Here is an 18078-nt window from a genome sequence, read left to right on the forward strand (position 1 = left end):
GCTACTTAAAAAAACACGATTCTATCAAATGAAGTTTGACACTTGCCAGTGATTGGAACCACAGAGAATGGAATGAAAAGCTTCATTTCCTGCAGAACCAGATCAGCAACGAAATTAGATCATGCAAATTGAAGCAAACCTGGGTTACTAGGCGCAAAAAACAATCGCCTCGTATTCAATCTGCTGATTTACAGTCTTACACTCTATAATACAGTCTTACAGGCTATAAGCAATTTGCCGACGCGGTGGGGACGTGGGTATTTTGGAATGGACAATATTTTGAACAGCCATGAAATTTTGAATGGATTACATGGTGATCTAGATGAAAAGATAGCAGAATATCCAACAGGAAAAGTTCTTGGCCCTCCAGATGTGTTATTCTCGTAGTGCTGTTAACAATTGTGTGAAGTCGTATACCCGATCAAAGTCGTCACGATCATATTGTAGATCTTCCCCCGTATCCGGTTTTTCGCATCTTTTCTTAGTGCTTAATACAGAATATTTTAATAAAAGTAAATTATACGCATTGGAAATTGCATAAAAAGTCCAAAAATGTAATCAAATACTAAGTTTGTGCAATTTATTAATCACCAAGGTCACGCCGATTTCACGCCGATTAATAATCGGCGGCGGCGGCGTGGCTAAAATTACCGGCGGCGGCGGCGCGCCGGCGCGGCGCACACGTCTAAACAGTAGCTGCAACCCACCCTAATCGTGATTAAACTACAGTACCGGTAAAAAGTTTGAGTTCACCCTTTGATTTCGGTACAAATGAGTACTTTTGTACGATAATTATCTTCGGTTTGGTAGTGGAAATATGTTTTCAACTTATATTTATTGTTTTGTGGAGATTTGTTTTACTAGTTAGACACAATTCACGTACCTTTCTTTCACTAAAATCTAATAAACATGACGGCAAAATGCTAGTTATATTTATGGCCTTGCCTTTGCCACTAATTGAGACACATCTTTACACGAAACACAGTTTTAGCCAGATAATATAGGCCAAATAATTATTTAGCCTATAAGATTTGAGGGAAACAGATGTTAAAAAAAATATAAATTGTTTACGAAACAAATTTTGAAGTCTGAACTACAAAAAACTATCTCTCTAAAGCAGTCAATTGTACTGAAAACAAGGAGTGAACTTAAATTTTTGACCGGTACTGTAGAAATTGAATTCACGGCTACTGGATCACTAGTCCAGTGCTGTACCATGTTATTATGCTCTTATCCATAGCTTGCGAATATTTCCACCGATTAGACTAAGATAGTAAAATATACACTTTTGCATGATGTAATGTGATGGTTGTTTCATTTTAGGAAAGACCAAGACTTGCTCCATGCCTGCTAATCACTTTGGGCCCATTCCTGGCATTGAAGTCGGCATGTGCTGGAGGTTCCGCATACAGGTAAAACATAGTCAGTTCTAACACAACCTACTTGGTTGCCATTAAATTTGCACATGTCATTGATTATTTGTGTTAAGTATGATCACAAGAATGGGTTAAATATCTATTTTAATATAAAAAATATTACTATTCTACAAAAAGAGCGAACAATAAGCACATTGGATTTCGTTTATATATCTTGAAACGTTTTGATGTTAAGAATGTAAGTCGAACTTCTTGCATGCTTCTGATGTATGCGGTGATAGTTCAGTATAGTATAAAGAAAATAGTTCTAATGAAGTTCGTAACATGGCGTTAATAAAGGACAGTTTTTCATAAGGCGTGTGTTTGGTTACAGCTGTCGGAATCTGGCGTGCACCGGCCGCCCGTGTCGGGCATCCACGGCCGCGACGAGGAAGGCGCCTACAGCATCGTACTCTCAGGTGCCGCTTATACCCTCGTCTCCCCTTTTAGCCTCTGCTTTTTTAAAGTAGTCCTTTACACTCAGCCAGTCTATTGTACACTGAGAGAAATTTGCATTGTGAATTTAACAAGTTTGACTTGTTGCGGTTTATCCATTTAAATCAGCCAAACGTATGTTTAAAACAATATGTGTTAGGTTGTTTTTATAAAATCGACTTGTTGATTCAAATATATTGCCGATTCAAATGACAAGTAGCTTGTTGTTTGAACCAAAGAGCACGTAGGCGCTATTTTAACCAAAAAACTTGTTGAACGAACATGAAAACTGGTTGTATTTTCTCTCAGTGTACTAATATCTTACCTTCGCGACGAAGAATGTTGAAATAGTTACCCCCCTTAACGTTCACTAAAGTTAATAAGCCGATAAAATCGTTAGTCCCTTTCCGGCGTATTGGTGTGATAGGGACAAACTATTTTTGTCGGCTTGTTAAAATGACAATATCTATGTGATTCCACAGGCGGGTACGAGGACGATGTGGATCACGGGTATGAGTTCACATACACGGGCAGCGGCGGCCGCGACCTGTCGGGCAACAAGCGCACCGCCGGCCAGTCATGCGACCAGACGCTCACTAGGGAGAACAAGTCAGTTGTCATCCTACTTACTTTCATATGTCAAGAACCTTACGCAGACGGGGTAAGCAGGGTAGCTTCAGCCTATAACGTCAGTCCGTTTTTTTCGCATTATGTAAGTGATAGGGATCCACTGACGTTATAGGCTTTATCACACTCGTGTATTACGCCCGCCGCTTCTTATAGATGCAGTTGGACGATAACCATTACCAAGCTCAACTTCTTACACCTTACTGATGCACGACTGCTTAACTACTTCACTCACTATTTCTGGTATTTAAAACGGTATTTTTATACAGTTATATTGTACATTTACTATGTGGATCCATATAGAACTAGGAATGAAGGAATCCTTGCAAGGCTATTGGAGCTCAAATTACGTCGGTCGTTGCAGACTGGACACTTACGCGCCCGAAACAATATAGAACGCAAACTGCCTCAAGTTTGAGGATCCGCTAATTTGTGAATTTTGGTTTCGTACTCGTAGTTTTATAATATCATAACTGAATGGCGTTCTATTTTCAATCGCAACAGCTACCTTAATCTCTTTCGCGCAGCATGTGTAAGCTTTGGACCGCATCCCGTGTTTGAGCGCGTCTTCCACGTGACCTGTTAACATGATGTGAATATTGTGCAGAGCGCTGGCGCGCAACTGCGCGGCGGGCCGCGTGTCGGAGGAGGGCGGCGACGCGGGCGAGGCGTGGCGCGCCGGCAAGCCCGTGCGCGTCGTGCGCTCCTACAAGATGCTCAAGCACTTCCCCAAGTACGCGCCTAAGGAGGGCATCAGGTACGTGGCTTTTATTGCACAGCGTTGTCTTTTCATTTTATCCAAATTTAACTAAAAGAGATTATATATAGTAAAGTTGCTTATCTGCATTGAGATCAATGAAGTGTTATTCTCCGGAATTGTGGCCAAAACAAGGGAGATCAAAATCAGCCGGCTTCCAGAAAACATTAATTTTTGTATGACAACTAGATCAAATGAAACTGAGAAACAAATTATTTACATAACGTCGGGTGACAAGCAAAAGTCACTAAGTACCAAATTGACACAATGGAGATAATCAATGTTTCGATATTTTTCGACTTAATAAATCCGTATATTACTTAAATCAAGTGTAATGCATTTTTTTCACTATTAAAAAATGTGGCAAATATATGATAATGCAAATATTCAGTTCAAATATATTTATTTCTCTAAGATTACAAATCACTTAAGCGAGAAACAAACAACATTTAAGTAATTACATAAATTAATATTAATAATATCATCTGTAGTTTAATAGTTATTATGCATAACGAGTTTTTGCTGCCGCAGTTTTGAAAAATCAGTGTATATAGTGAAACATTTGTATGAACAGCGGTAACGTTTATTAAAACTTTACACCAACTCGGTAATAAAAATAAACTAGTTTATCTTGGCAATTAAAAGTGCTTAAATATCAGTCTCGGCTTCGGAATCACTTCTTTCCGATTCGTCGTAATTTGGCTCCGGCAAGCGATTTCGGAGCCATTTCAGCGTTTTAAGATTCTTATACCACGGAGCGAATTCTTCTGTTATCTGTTTAGCTTTAACTAGCTTGATGAGATCTGCCTTTTTCTGTTCTGAAATAGGTTGCAAGTTTTTGTACGCTGCTTTTAGTGCTACCAGTAATGTCCGTTGACGACCTTTACCCCTGATATTTACCTCTTGTATCTTCTTTGCCTGAATATGAAATTTGTACAATTATTAGCGAAATCTATATTATGAGTGGCCCTGAAGCTTTAGTAGTTTCATGTCTCTGCCTACCCCTTTATGGGATACAGGCGTGATTGTATGTATGTATGTATTAGCGAAATCTATTTAAACAAGAGGCGTCAGATGAATATTTCTATCTACAAATTTGAAAACTTTATGCAATTCTTACCTTCACGAGACCGGTAGCTTTCCTAGGCATATATGTACATTTCTCCTGAAGTTTCATCTAATAAGGACATCTTATACACCGTGTTTCCGGTATCACTCAAAACCTCAGACACCCCAACTGATTTTTATTTTTTTAAACGTCTCTACAATGTTCATTTTTTAATCTGATGATTATTATTTTTTTAAATTGAATTTTTAATTTTCTGTGCAGCTCTACTCGGATTTTAACTCTACACTCAATAAAATAATTGCTAGCTACCATCATAAACCTTCAAACTGTTTAATTGTGTATGTTACTGCAACGACATAAGGTTTACCAATAGACAGCTATGTCACTGTAAAGCACTTTAACCTGTGTCACAGTAAACTTCAAATTGGACAGGTGACGCAGTAAGCAAATTTAAACCTAACATTCAAAATGACAAGGTTGTAATTAGGTACGAGTTCAATTTGTTATGACTTATGATCAACTTTAAAATTAAACTGACGCACAACGTCTATCTCGTAGCGGAAAAAATAATCGTCCAAGTAACCAGCCAGTATTAATATCCTTAAATACTGAAAAGGTATACAACCTCTAACAATATGATATGCACAATGTTGTATTACGAATTTGTAGAATGGGCACGTAAACAATAACTAATAATACAAATTAAAACAAAAAATATTACCCCCATCAAGATATAGCTCAATCGATTCTACTCTCGATTCTGAACAAACAGTTTTCAGGTTTTTAGTGTTAAGTGAAACACGGTGTATTTTTATAACGTTTTCCCCTCACTAGCTCGGAAACACGTGTTTTGTCCTTTAATACCAGCGGGTAAAAACGCATTTATCTACTAGTGGGTAAAGTAATTTGACCTTGAATAAAGTCAAATTAACTGCTTTAAAATTGATAAAAGTAGGTGAATCTAGTAATATAGATGATTTACCTATCTGTGGAACTACTGGAAGCAATGATAAACGCATTTTTTGCGTTATAGTTTCCTCGCTATAGTGAGGGGAAAAGTTTTGTGTTACACTCGGGTGCCAATGTATTTTACTTCTCGTGTGTTAAAAAACTTGCAAGTTCAGGATTCTATTCTCGAACCAGTCGCTTCGCTCGTGGTTCGTGGTTCAACTATAGAATCCTTTCCCTTGCTCGTTTTTCAATTCCACACTCGGTGTTAAAATACAACTTTGCCCCCTTGTATAACAAATAACTATTATTTCACGCATAACAATTTCCTTACAAAAGTGTCTAAACAAGCGTAGCCGGCGGGCCGAAGGCCCGACGGCGGAGCTTCGAGCCGAGCGAAGGCCGAAGGCCGAGCTCCGCGTAGGGCCGAAGGCCCGGAGCGTCCCCGATCGGCTCGCCGGCGGTCCGGGAAGTTGGAGGTTACACACGACCCAATAGTAAAAGTGTCTTAGAGAAGCGAAACGACGGGCCGGAGGCCGCAGGCCGCAGGCCCGTCGTGAGCTTCTCAAGACACTTTTACTATTGGGTCGTGTGTAACCTCCAACTTCCCTACAACCCCCACAGTAACTACGCGGAGGGCCGAAGGCCCGGAGCGTGACCGAGAGGCTCCCAAGCAAGCGAAGGCCGCAGGCCGAGCTGCGGGCAGAGAGAGTTCCCAAGCAGAACAATAATAAAAAGTGTCTTTATAAGCGAAGCGGCGGGCCGAAGGCCCGACGCGGAGCTTCGAAACCCAGCGAAGGCCGAAGGCCGAGCTCCGCGTAGGGCCGAAGGCCCGGAGCGTCCCCGATCGGCTCGCCGGCGGTCCGGGAAGTTGGAGGTTACACACGACCCAATAGTAAAAGTGTCTTAGAGAAGCGAAACGACGGGCCGGAGGCCGCAGGCCGCAGGCCCGTCGTGAGCTTCTCAAGACACTTTTACTATTGGGTCGTGTGTAACCTCCAACTTCCCTACAACCCCACAGTAACTACGCGGAGGGCCGAAGGCCCGGAGCGTGACGGAGAGGCTCCCAAGCACGCGAAGGCCGTAGGCCGAGCTGCGGGCAGAGAGAGCTCCGAAGCAAAACCATAACAAAAAGTATCTAAATAAGCGAAGCGGCGGGCCGAAGGCACGACGCGGAGCTTCGAAACCCAGCGAAGGCCGAAGGCCGAGCTCCGCGTAGGGCCGAAGGCCCGGAGCGTCCCTGAGAGGGGCCGGCACGTGAGCCCGGCGGGCCGCAAGGCCCGCGGGGCGAACCCACGCGGTCAAACTGCTCACCCCAAGTGTCATAATAAGTGTAGCGGCGGGCCGAAGGCCCGACGCGGAGCTTTGAAACCCAGCGAAGGCCGAAGGCCGAGCTCCGCGTAGGGCCGAAGGCCCGGAGCGTGTCTGAGAGGCTCCCAAGCACGCGAAGGCCGCAGGCCGAGCTGCGGGTAGAAAGTGCTCCCAAGCAAAACAAAAACAAAAAGTATCTAAATAAGCGAAGCGGCGGGCCGAAGGCCCGACGCGGAGCTTCGAAACCCAGCGAAGGCCGAAGGCCGAGCTCCGCGTAGGGCCGAAGGCCCGGAGCGTCCCTGAGAGGGGCCGGCACGTGAGCCCGGCGGGCCGCAAGGCCCGCGGGGCGAACCCACGCGGTCAAACTGCTCACCCCAAGTGTCTTGATAAGCGTTGCGGCGGGCCGAAGGCCCGACGCTGAGCTTCGAAACCCAGCGAAGGCCGAAGGCCGAGCTCCGCGTAGGGCCGAAGGCCCGGAGCGTCCCTGAGAGGGGCCGGCACGTGAGCCCGGCGGGCCGCAAGGCCCGCGGGGCGAACCCACGCGGTCAATCTGCTCACCCCAAGTGTCTTAATAAGCGTAGCGGCGGGCCGAAAGCCTAAACTATGTGACCCTTTAGGTACACAAAGAGGTAGGTATGTTTATTTTTTAAATTTAAATAGAATTATTATTTCATCTAAAATTACAACAGAAATCCGCCTTTATGATTGACGAATCATAAAAACTAATTAAGCATTATATTGGCTATCACATAAAACGGTATCACAGTAAACATAAGTCAGCTTCCACCGCCTAAAGAATTAACTTAAAATTATTTTAAATGTTATTAATTATGTTAAATTTGGTGTAGGTACATAACTTAAACGTCTTCATGTTTGGTTTACATTAACATGATATCTTTTACAAAATTTCTAGAGCATCGGGTCCCGAGCATCTGGAGGCGTGCGTGGGGCTGAAGTGAAGCCAATACGTAGAGGCCTCTTGTAAATAGACAATTTTTTACTCTAAAGTTCATGTGACACCAACTGACTATTATCATTGTTATGCACTACGTTAGTCCACCAAAGGACTAACCCTCTTATCTATTCATAAACATTCTCTAAATTTATCAAGCCGACAAAGTTCGTTTGTCCCTATCCATGTGATAGAAAGGGACAAACGAATATGAACAAAAAGGACAGGTGGTGACTCGCCAACTCATTATATGGGTCTCCGAAAAACGGCCGCTAGGACGGAGCGACAAGGATGTTGTCCCCTTGTCGCTCCGTGCTAGCGGCCGTGTAAGCGGCTCAGGGTGTGGAGAGGTGTAATGTGTGCCACTTTCTACCCAGTCTGTACGAAACAGCGACTATGCCAAGTCGCGTCTTATGTTAAGTCCCTGCTCAGTGTTGACTCCAGCCGGCCAATGAGGGTAAGCCGAAAGGAGGGGCGTGACCGACTCTCGGGGGCATGGAACCCAAGAGACGTCATTTCCCATTCAGCTCGCCCTATGATATGTACTTATATTATAATATTTTTTATAATTTCAGATAGAAATAGCTTTTGAATCATAATGACACCTGTTTTGGATAGTCACAAATAAATATGTACCTATTTATTACTTGTATGTATATTACTATAAATAAAATAAACTACAATAATATATTACATTATTTCTAAGTGACAATTCAACTGCAATTACTTGACGTGCAAATCAATGTTACTATTTTTATCCCCCGACGCAAAAACGACGGGGTGTTATAAGTTTGACGTGTCTGTCTGTCTGTCTGTCTGTTTGTGTGTCTGTCTGTGGCATCGCTCTCGAACGGATGAACCGATTTCGACTTAGTTTTTTTTTACTTGAAGGCTTAGTTAGTCGGGAGTGTTTTAAGCCATGTTTCATGAAAATCGGTCGCGGTCGGGGGTTTTTTTCAAAATTTTAATTTTGCGGTTATAGGTTGTATATTGATACGGTATGAAAACTACTTGAATAATAATACCTAATAGATAGCATGTTCTACAAGGTTATCATTAACAGTACCGAAATATCATTAACTGCGAGCAATTTGCAAACTTTAGGCAGGACAAACTCATTAAATGAAACAGTGAGTTTTTGCTGCCGAGTGTTATTATAGCGTTAGTATTTAATGATTTTTTGTAAATCGTAAGATAGTTTTAAATTGTTTTTATGGCATTAATGTGTTTGTCATTAGCAAATAGACGAAAAAATATTACATTGTACCCAAAAAAAATGGCTTTTTTAAAAAGTGTACTTAGTGACTTTTGCTTGTCACCCGACGATAATATGTCAATATAAAACCATTAACAAAGTATACACATATATAAAACTTTTATCGTCTACAAGTTCTACGACAGTTATATATTAATTACATTACACCAGATTTGAAGATGTTGGGGACACATCCCCATTTCATTACTGATTCATATTTAGGAAGAGAGTTATTCGTCTCTTATTGTATATACCAGCACCACCTGTTGCGGTGACGTAATTTAATGACCCCTGACTGTAGTTATAATTTTTAATGGCATTACATACCTGGTCTAAGAGGTACTTTTGCATGAATATCGAAGATTTTGTTAACATCATTTGTTCTTCTGTAATAACTAATCGAGAATATACCAACAAGTCGTTAAATTTGTCATATATTGGGTTGGTAAGAAAGTAATGAGCGAATCATAACCAATATTGTAATTTTTATTTAATTTATTATTTTAATCATTTATCAAAAATATAACGGCCTTCGTTATCTACTACTTGTCTCCATCGTTCTGGTAAAGAATGAATAGCATCGGCGAAGAAGTTCTTAGGTTTAGATTCAAAAAACTCAGCTATGTACTGTCGTAGATAGGCTTGATCATCGAACTTTTTTTCATTCAAGGCATTGCTTAGCGATCTGAACAATGCGTAATCCGTAGGTGCCAAGTCTGGAGAGTACGGTGGATGAGGTATCACTTTCCAACCTAGCTCCAATAGCTTTAGCCGAGTCACTTTTGCAATGTGTGGGCGAGCATTGTCGTGTAAGAAAAAAACTTAAGCATGCTGTGGACGATTCTGACAGATTTTTTGGTTTAAATTTTCAAGCTGATTACAGTATACTGATGCGGTAACAGTCATTCCACTTGGTAGGAGTTCCCAGTGAATAATACCATGAATATCCCACCAAACGGACAGCATAACTTTTTTCGGGTGAGGCTCTGTTTTTGGTGCCTCTATTCCTTTTTCGTTTGGAGCTAGCCACTGACGTTTGCGTGTGTGATTTATATATAAGACCCATTTTTCATCTCCAGTGATAACATGGTCCAACCAGTTGAATGTGCGGCGAAAAGACAGAAGTTGTATGCAGATATCGGCACGGCGGTTTAGTTGATCTCTATCAAGTTCGTGCGGTATCCAAACACTGTATTTGTAGTTTTTTCCCAACTCATGTAAATGTGTTTCTATGGTGACATGAGAGCAGCCTAACTCGGTAGCAAGAGTACTACTCGTTAGCCTCGGATCTCCTTCAATTAAGGTTTTTAATTTGGCTACATCAGTCTTCACCGGTCGACCAGACTTAGGTTGATCTGATAATGAAAAGTCGCCACTACGAAACCGCTGGAACCATCGTTTCGCCGTGGCCTCAGACACAACTTCAGGAGCAACACGCTGACATATATTACGCACTGCTTCGGCGGCTGAATGGCCAGACTGAAATTCATATAGTAAGCAATGCCTTACATGCACTTTTAATTCGTCAATTTTCTTCCTTATATTAGCTCGGCGACAGCTAGTGAATGACTGACGAGAAACTGTGCGACTCGCCCTTTATATACTTTCGACCATAGTAGATTCTAGAACTCTCTCAAAAATTTTATGTGGAATTCAGTCGATCGCTCATTACTTTCTTACCAACCCAATAGATAAGCACTTCTGCTAGAACTGGTATTTGATAAGAAGTCGTGTTTTTCAGATACGACGGCATCTACAAGGTGGTGAAGTACTACCCGGAGCGCGGGCTGGCTGGGTTCCGCGTGTGGAAGTACCTGCTGCGCCGCGACGACCCCGAGCCGGCGCCCTGGGAGCCGCACGCCAAGAAGTTTCCCGCCATCGTGAGTTACACTATACCCCACTATCACATCACTTCTCTCCGGGGCGTGCCTTGCAACGGCCTGCCTACGACATTTGTCTACGGTGTCACCGGCAAACGACGGCCATAAATGCAAACGAAAGGTCCCATCGCTTGTCTCACTCCAACCTATGACCGCCGCTCGCCTCTGTCGCCTTAGACCAATGTCGTGGCCGGCCGACCTAGGGCGTCCTAATTATATAACAGTGGAGGTCTGACATCCTTAGCTCAGGGCTTTTGACGAACTTCTGTCCAACTATCACCACTCAAAATAAATTACTTGTACTCTAAAAACAATAAGAAGCAGAAGTCAATATTTACTAAAAATATTTGAAACTCATCTCGACGTTGAATCCATACTAATACGATTCACTCTAATTCAACAAACTCGTGGTGAGTTTTGCTTGTTATCTTAACTAAACTAATTCGTTTATTTAAATTCCAGTACCCAGAAGGCTACTTAGAGGCAGAAGCACTCAAGCTGGCACTAAAAGCTAAAAACGCTAAGAAGAACGGCAGAGGACAAAAAGGGAAGAAGCGCGCCGCTCGCGACATGTCCGACTCCTCCGAGGAGGACGAGGCGCCTCCGAAGCGACGCAAGAACAACACTCCCGCGCAGAAGAAAAAGAGCCCGCCGCAGAAGAAAAAGAGCCCGGCGCAGAAGAAAAAGAGCCCCGTTCAGAAGAACAACAGTAAATAACATTATATGCATACATATACTCAGTATGAAATAGTACATTACGATACAAGTACGTAAAAAAGGAAGTTCGAAACGAGAAATAGTACATTACGATACAAGTGCGTAAAAAAGGAAGTTCGAAACGAGTGGCGATAGATTAAACACGACCGAAGGGAATGTTTTAAATCGACACGAGTTCCGCCTTTTCGCACGTATATCGTACGACGTTTTTCAGTACAGATGAGCCTCCGAAGTTTCGACCTGGCATATAATGAACCACTTCTCGCACTAGTGCGTAAAAAAAAACCGGCCAAGTGCGAGTCGGACTCGCCCACCGAGGGTTCCGTACAAACTTTCAATGGTTAAAATAATCATACTACTCATACTCATATTCATTTATTCATTCAACGCCATTTTACACGTCAAGATTTGATTTAAAAAAATAATATTCATACAACAATAATACTTAGAGAATAAATAGACAGAAGATTGAAATTACAAAAAGTTAGGCAATATTCACATAAAAAATGCACAAAAATATTTTTCTAATTAGGTAATAAAAAAATTGTCATAAGTGTAGAACGGGTGCTCGACCAGCCAATTTTTTAAGCGATAGGTACTTAAAGTTCGACACACTTAGGCGCTTCAACCACATATTGCGGCAATTTATTATAGACGGCAGGGTCCATCACATATGTTAATTTGACCGTAAATTGGATTTCGCCAATTTACGGTCGATACCTACTAACTTTCCGGCATTTCGAATGTTGTACTTGGAACACATGTTGTTAGTTTTGTCACAGAATATATGTCACAGAATATATGTATAATAGTACAAGTACAGAAGGCTCACTCCTTTGATGTTCACAAAATGACGCCATTCTAAATTCTTACCTACATTAACAAACGGACCGCACGCGAGCAGCCAACATTGAATTTTTCCCCTCACTAGCTCGGAAACACGTGTTTTGTCCTTTAATACCAGCGGGTAAAAACGCATTTTATCCACTAGTGCTTTAAAATTGATAAAAGTAGGTGAATCTAGTAATAAAGATCATTTACCACCTGTGGAACTACTGGAAGCAGTGATAAAAGAAAATCTTGCAGTACAAAAGGCGGACTTATGCTTTATGGCATTCTCTACTATGTTGATCTTTCTTTTATGCGGGGGGCTTCGCCCCCCGAGCCCTCCTTTATATGCTCTTAAGGGTCTCAAGAAAACCCTATCCCAACTTATTTTAAATACTACGTTGATCTTTCTTTTAGGCGGGGGCTTCGCCCCCCGAGCCCCCCCCCCCTTTATTTACTCTAAACGGTCACAAGAAAACCCTAACCCAACTTATTTTAAATACTACGTTGGTCTTTCTTTTTTGCGGGGGGCTTCACCCCCCGAGCCCCCCCTTTATTTCCTCTGGAGGGTCACAAGAAAACCTTAACCCAACTTATTTTAAATACTACGTTGATCTGTCTTTTTTGTGGGGGGCTTCGATCGCCCCTGAGCCCCCCTTTATTTGCTCTTAAGGGTCTCAAGAAAACCCTATCCCAACTTATTTTGAATACTACTTTGATCTTTTTAGTAGTTCCAGTTCATATCTTCCGGCTCCATCATCAGACCTTGAAACCTAATCGTAGTCAAAGTTCATTACAAGACTTTTCTAAGAAACCCAAAAACTACTATGATACGATGTTCTATCATGTAGTTCCAGTTCATATCTTCCGGCTCCATCATCAGACCTTGAAACCTAATCGTAGTCAAAGTTCATTACAAGACTTTTCTAAGAAACGCAAAAACAGCTATGATACGATGTTACATCATGTAGTTCCAGTTCATATCTTCCGGCTTCATCATCAGACCTTGAAACCTTATCGTAGTCAAAGTTCATTTCAAGACTTTTCTAAGAAACCCAAAAACTGCTATGATACGATGTTTCATCATGTAGTTCCAGTTCATATCTTCCGGCTCCATCATCAGACCTTGAAACCTAATCGTAGTCAAAGTTCATTACAAGACTTTTCTAAGAAACCCAAAAACAGCTATGATACGATGTTCCATCATGTAGTTCCAGTTCATATCTTCCGGCTCCATCATCAGATCAGTTCAACAGTACCATATTATTGTACTGTCATCAGAACTACATACAGCTGCCAATTATCATTACGCTACGATCCTTGGAAGATGGTTAAATTAGCCTCCGTAGATTCCATTACATAGTTAGTTACATACACGACGACCTAATAAAAGCGTGTTAATATTAATATTAGCGCCATCTAGCTGAGCCCTTCTTCTGTGTGGTACTGAGGTAAGTACGTTTTATTCTTAGACTTTATCTGTCTATACGGAGTTATATATGTCTTTGACTAGAAGTATAGGTACTCTAATGAGTATTATTGTATTTAGCGCCGTCTCTCGGCAAAATTTACTAAGTAATTTACGCGACTTGAGACTTGTGCGAACCTTTAGGCATGGAAAGTCACATGAAAAGTTGTCGAAACTAATAATAGATGGCGCTGCATTTAAATTTCTTGACTGATAACTCTAATACTAAATTGAATATACTCTAAGGTAGAGCAGAGTCTAATACCTCTGCTTTACAAAAGACCGCAATCAAGTAGCACTAGACTTTACTCATTGTTGTGTTCCTGCCGGTGAGTAAGGCAGCCAGAGCTCAACGAGGGTGCGGTACTCCTTCCTTCCCCCTCCTTCCTTCAGTCACCGGCACCCAGGCCCCTTCTAAGTACAGGTTTGTACAAGTTTCTAATGAGTCGAGTCGGCAACGCACATGTACCACTCCTTGAGTGGCAGGCGTCCATATGTAACAGTCACCGCTTTCCATCAGGCGGACCGTATGCATGTTTGCCACCTACGTGGTACAAAAAAAACTCTCGACGAATTCACCTTAAACATTAAAAACTAAATCAAAATCGATTGATTCGTTCGGGAGCTATGATGCCAGACAGACATGTCAAGCGTCAAACCTATTATTATTATAATATTTTTGCGTTGGTGGTTAAAAACAAGAAACCTCCTTCAAAACTATAATAAAACACAACTTTCTATGAAAATCGGTAAAGTGCGAGTCGGATTTCGACATTTCCATACAAAAAGGTCATGAGCGCCTGACTACACTAGATTTGTACTTTAAAGATTTTGCGTATATTTTGGAAACTATAAGAGATAGAGCAAATAGACTTCAGATTTTGGTTGTCGGTGGCACAATTTTTTTGTTTTCGTATATTATTTCGTACACCATTTTTTGGACCTATTAGGGCTATATTATGGTCAGTGCAGTTCTAAACAGTCGTAAGCGCCTCTTTTTTAATAGGAACTTAAGTCATTTTGGCAAATGCTTAAAATTTTTAACAATTTCTAAACAGAAATGAATTTCTTTCTACCTGTCCATGGCGCTCACAAAATTTCAAAACATTTAGTAAGTACTTGCAGCGGCAGTGAGTGAAAAATCTCAATTTGATTTTTTTTCTCTTAAGTCCGACTTACGCTTGACTGTAGATTTCTAATAGGTTTTCCTGTAATCTACAGGTAGAGGGCTATCTCGTGTATTTTTTTGAAAATTTTCCGCTAAGTAGTTTCGGAGATAAGGGGGGGGGGGGGAATGGTAATTTTTTGCTTATTTTCTTAAATTACTTCTAAATTACCAAAATAAAAACTATAAAAAAAATATATTTAAGATGCTTATAAAATGCTCTTTCATTTGATATGTAACACAATATAGTTCTAATAATAACTTTGATTTTTAATTGTCAATTTTACCCCCCAAAAGTGGCCCCTATGATTAAATTTCGTTTAATTTCATTTAATTATATTACATGTCCGTCTTTGGGCCACTTGTTTACATACGTGTGCCAAATTTCAAGTAAATCGGTCTAGTAGTTTCGGAGAAATCGACTGTGACAGAGGGACAGACAGACACGCGAGTGATCCTATAAGGGTTCCGTTTTTCCTCTTTGAGGTACGGAACCCTAAAAACACCATCTGTACTGAAAAATACTTATCAGCGAAAAACGTCGTACGATACACGTGCAAAAAGGAAATTCGGAACTTGTGTCGATTTAAAACACATTCGGTCGTGTTTTAATTTATCGCCTCTCATGAAATAAAACTATGGAAACGGATTAAATCGCGTATAATGAACGCTGTAAAGTGTTCGAAACGTCGGGATGAATTTTAAATTCATTATACGCGATTTAATCCGTTTCCATAGTTTTATTTCATGAGTAACTATCGCGGTAACCGAAGACAATATTATCGCCACTCATTTCGAACTTCCTTTTTTACGCACTTGTATCGTAATGTACTATTTCATCACACCCGCACTTTAAATGTGCTATTGCACGCAGGCGGAGCGTAAGTTATAGAAAAATCGTTCTTCCAAGGGAATAATGAAATTTCTTGTACCGTACTTAACTTTTTTACATCCATTTACATATTCTTTACATTGCGAGTGTGATGAAAAACATTGTGTAACTCGGGGTGTATGAATATTACTAACTCGAGTCTTTAAATCGCTCCGGCAAGCCGTCGCGATTTAACTTACTCTCGTTAGTAATATTCAACTTCCTCCCCTTGTTGCACAATGTACTATTCTATCCTATTTGCATTAAAGTGTTATAAATAATTATTTATTATTTCAGTACTAAAATTCACTTCTCCGACGAAGAAAGCGGCGGTAGTGAGTGAGGCCAATCCGCCAGTGAAGGTCGAGAGAGGGTTGAGCGACGAGGAGCGGCAGGCGATCGCGGCCGACGAGCTCAACGCCAAGCTGTGGAGCGAGTGCCTCATGGTGGTCGAGACCAGAGGGAAAAAGGTACGGTCACAATATGTCCTACATACATTTTTGAACGCGTCATTGTTGAGACGTTGTGTGTTCAGACTTTGGAAGCACCTCGGCAGCTCCTTTATATTTGATGGAAATTATAGGTGCGATCTTTGGCCGAAGCATATTTACAACACACGGACTTTTCTTGTCTATTAAATATCAGATTTGATATCGTGTTTTCTTTTACTCTAATCCGCTACATAAAATGTATGCAAATCATCATCCTCCTTGCGTTATCCTGGCATTTTGCCACGGCTCATTGGAGCCTTGGGTCCGATTTAACAAAAAAAAGTATGCAAATACACTCTACTATTTAAAAAACCGGATTTTGACAATATCGACACACCTTTTTAGTTTTTAATTAAAATTCTCTTTATGTCGCGATTACATCTACTTGACCTAACCCACAGAACGAATCCTTACTCTTACGTACTTTCCAATAACCATTTGACCAACCTCTTCCGGATTATTAAAACTGTTCCTTTTTTGGCATAGTGGTTACGGCTTGCTTACCACACGTATGCACGTTGAGTACATAGGACTTGTTGTTTGTGTGACAGGAGTTCGTGGAGTACGTGAGCCAGATGTTCCTGTGTATCATCTGCCAGGAGGTGGCCGCCGGCCCCGTCACCACGAAGTGCCTGCACAATTTTTGCGGGGTCAGTATTTATTATCAGGTTCATTAATAATCCATAATTTAGAGGATAGCTTTAATTGCTGTTATTTTTTGCTACCGTCATTTGTGTATTATTAGAAAATTAGCAGTTTTGCAATAGTGAAACGTTTAGTGATCCCAATTTGCTGCTCATTAGTGCCACCACCAAGCCAAGCTTGACGTATCTAAACTGCCAAATAAACCATTTCTTTCTCCTGCACCTGGACTCGATGTAGCTGATGTATACCGAACTTAATCTTTGCGTTTGCGCGCGGTATTCAACACCTTAAATTTGGGGATATATTAGCTAATATTGTGTGTTTTCCAGGCATGCCTGAAGTTAGCATTCAAGTCGACGGGGGCTCGCACGTGCCCGTGCTGCCGCGCGGAGCTGGCCGCGGCGCCGCCGCACAACGAGCGGCTGGCCGCCGCGCTGCGCGCCGTCATGCCTGGCTACGACGCCAGCCGGCACTAGCCTGCGCATACCCTGAGTGCCCAGTACCAGGTACAGCCGGACTCTTAGAGGGAACCAGACCTCGATTTTAATTTCAAGTGATAATTTTGTTTTACTTGTAAAGTTGATTTTAACTGTTACCGATTACGCAAGACGTCTATTATTTAGTGATTATTAACCTTAATTAAGAAAACGACTTGTTCTATTTTATTAGAACGTAATTTTTCATATGTTGGTTTATCGAAAAATTAAACATAAAATCGGAAGAATTTTGGTGCAAAATTATTTTAAGTATTCAAAGTTAATTTTATATTTCTAGCATTTTTAAATGTTTGACTCAAATGAGACTGATACCAGAATGCATAGTACAAATTTCCATCATAATGTAACAAACTGTAAAACCACCCAACTACTACTATGGCCCAAATATTTTAATTTTTCAATTAGGTATGTCTTTTACTATATTTATTTGTAAATTCTAAGGCAAAGTATGTTTATAAAGGGAAAGAATGTTGTTGACATATAATTGTCATTACCACAAAAGTAATGCTATGATTGTTCAATGACTAAATATAGACCGGTCAAATCTTACACGAAAATCTGCTAAAAAAACAAAGTGTGATGTAAAGCTGCATTTTTGGTATATTATTTAGGGTCCATGAAGGAATGTGAAACTATGTTTTGCAAGCAAAAAAAGTGTGTGCTTTTTTTTTAATTTGCAAAAAACTACAAAAAAATCGGACTTTTTTTAGTTTTTGTAGTGTCATTTAAAAACTAGACATTTTAGGT

At 41.0% G+C, this 18078-nt stretch overlaps 1 protein-coding gene across 1 annotated transcript in view; it reads left to right on the plus strand.

The window, feature by feature from the left end:
- Positions 1-17856, plus strand: part of LOC125241547 (E3 ubiquitin-protein ligase UHRF1-like) — a 26251-nt gene extending 8395 nt beyond the window's left edge. Inside the window, exons 8-16 of the mRNA XM_048150078.1 lie at positions 1324-1412; positions 1750-1834; positions 2333-2459; positions 3085-3234; positions 10511-10649; positions 11112-11358; positions 15996-16168; positions 16741-16839; positions 17164-17856. Of these exons, the coding sequence (XP_048006035.1) occupies positions 1324-1412; positions 1750-1834; positions 2333-2459; positions 3085-3234; positions 10511-10649; positions 11112-11358; positions 15996-16168; positions 16741-16839; positions 17164-17310 (1256 nt within the window). The 3' untranslated portion in view covers positions 17311-17856. The remainder of the gene's footprint in view (positions 1-1323; positions 1413-1749; positions 1835-2332; positions 2460-3084; positions 3235-10510; positions 10650-11111; positions 11359-15995; positions 16169-16740; positions 16840-17163) is intronic.
- Positions 17857-18078: the final 222 nt, after the last annotated feature.

The sequence above is a fragment of the Leguminivora glycinivorella genome, chromosome Z (assembly GCF_023078275.1).
Source record: "Leguminivora glycinivorella isolate SPB_JAAS2020 chromosome Z, LegGlyc_1.1, whole genome shotgun sequence".
NCBI lineage: Eukaryota > Metazoa > Arthropoda > Insecta > Lepidoptera > Tortricidae > Leguminivora > Leguminivora glycinivorella.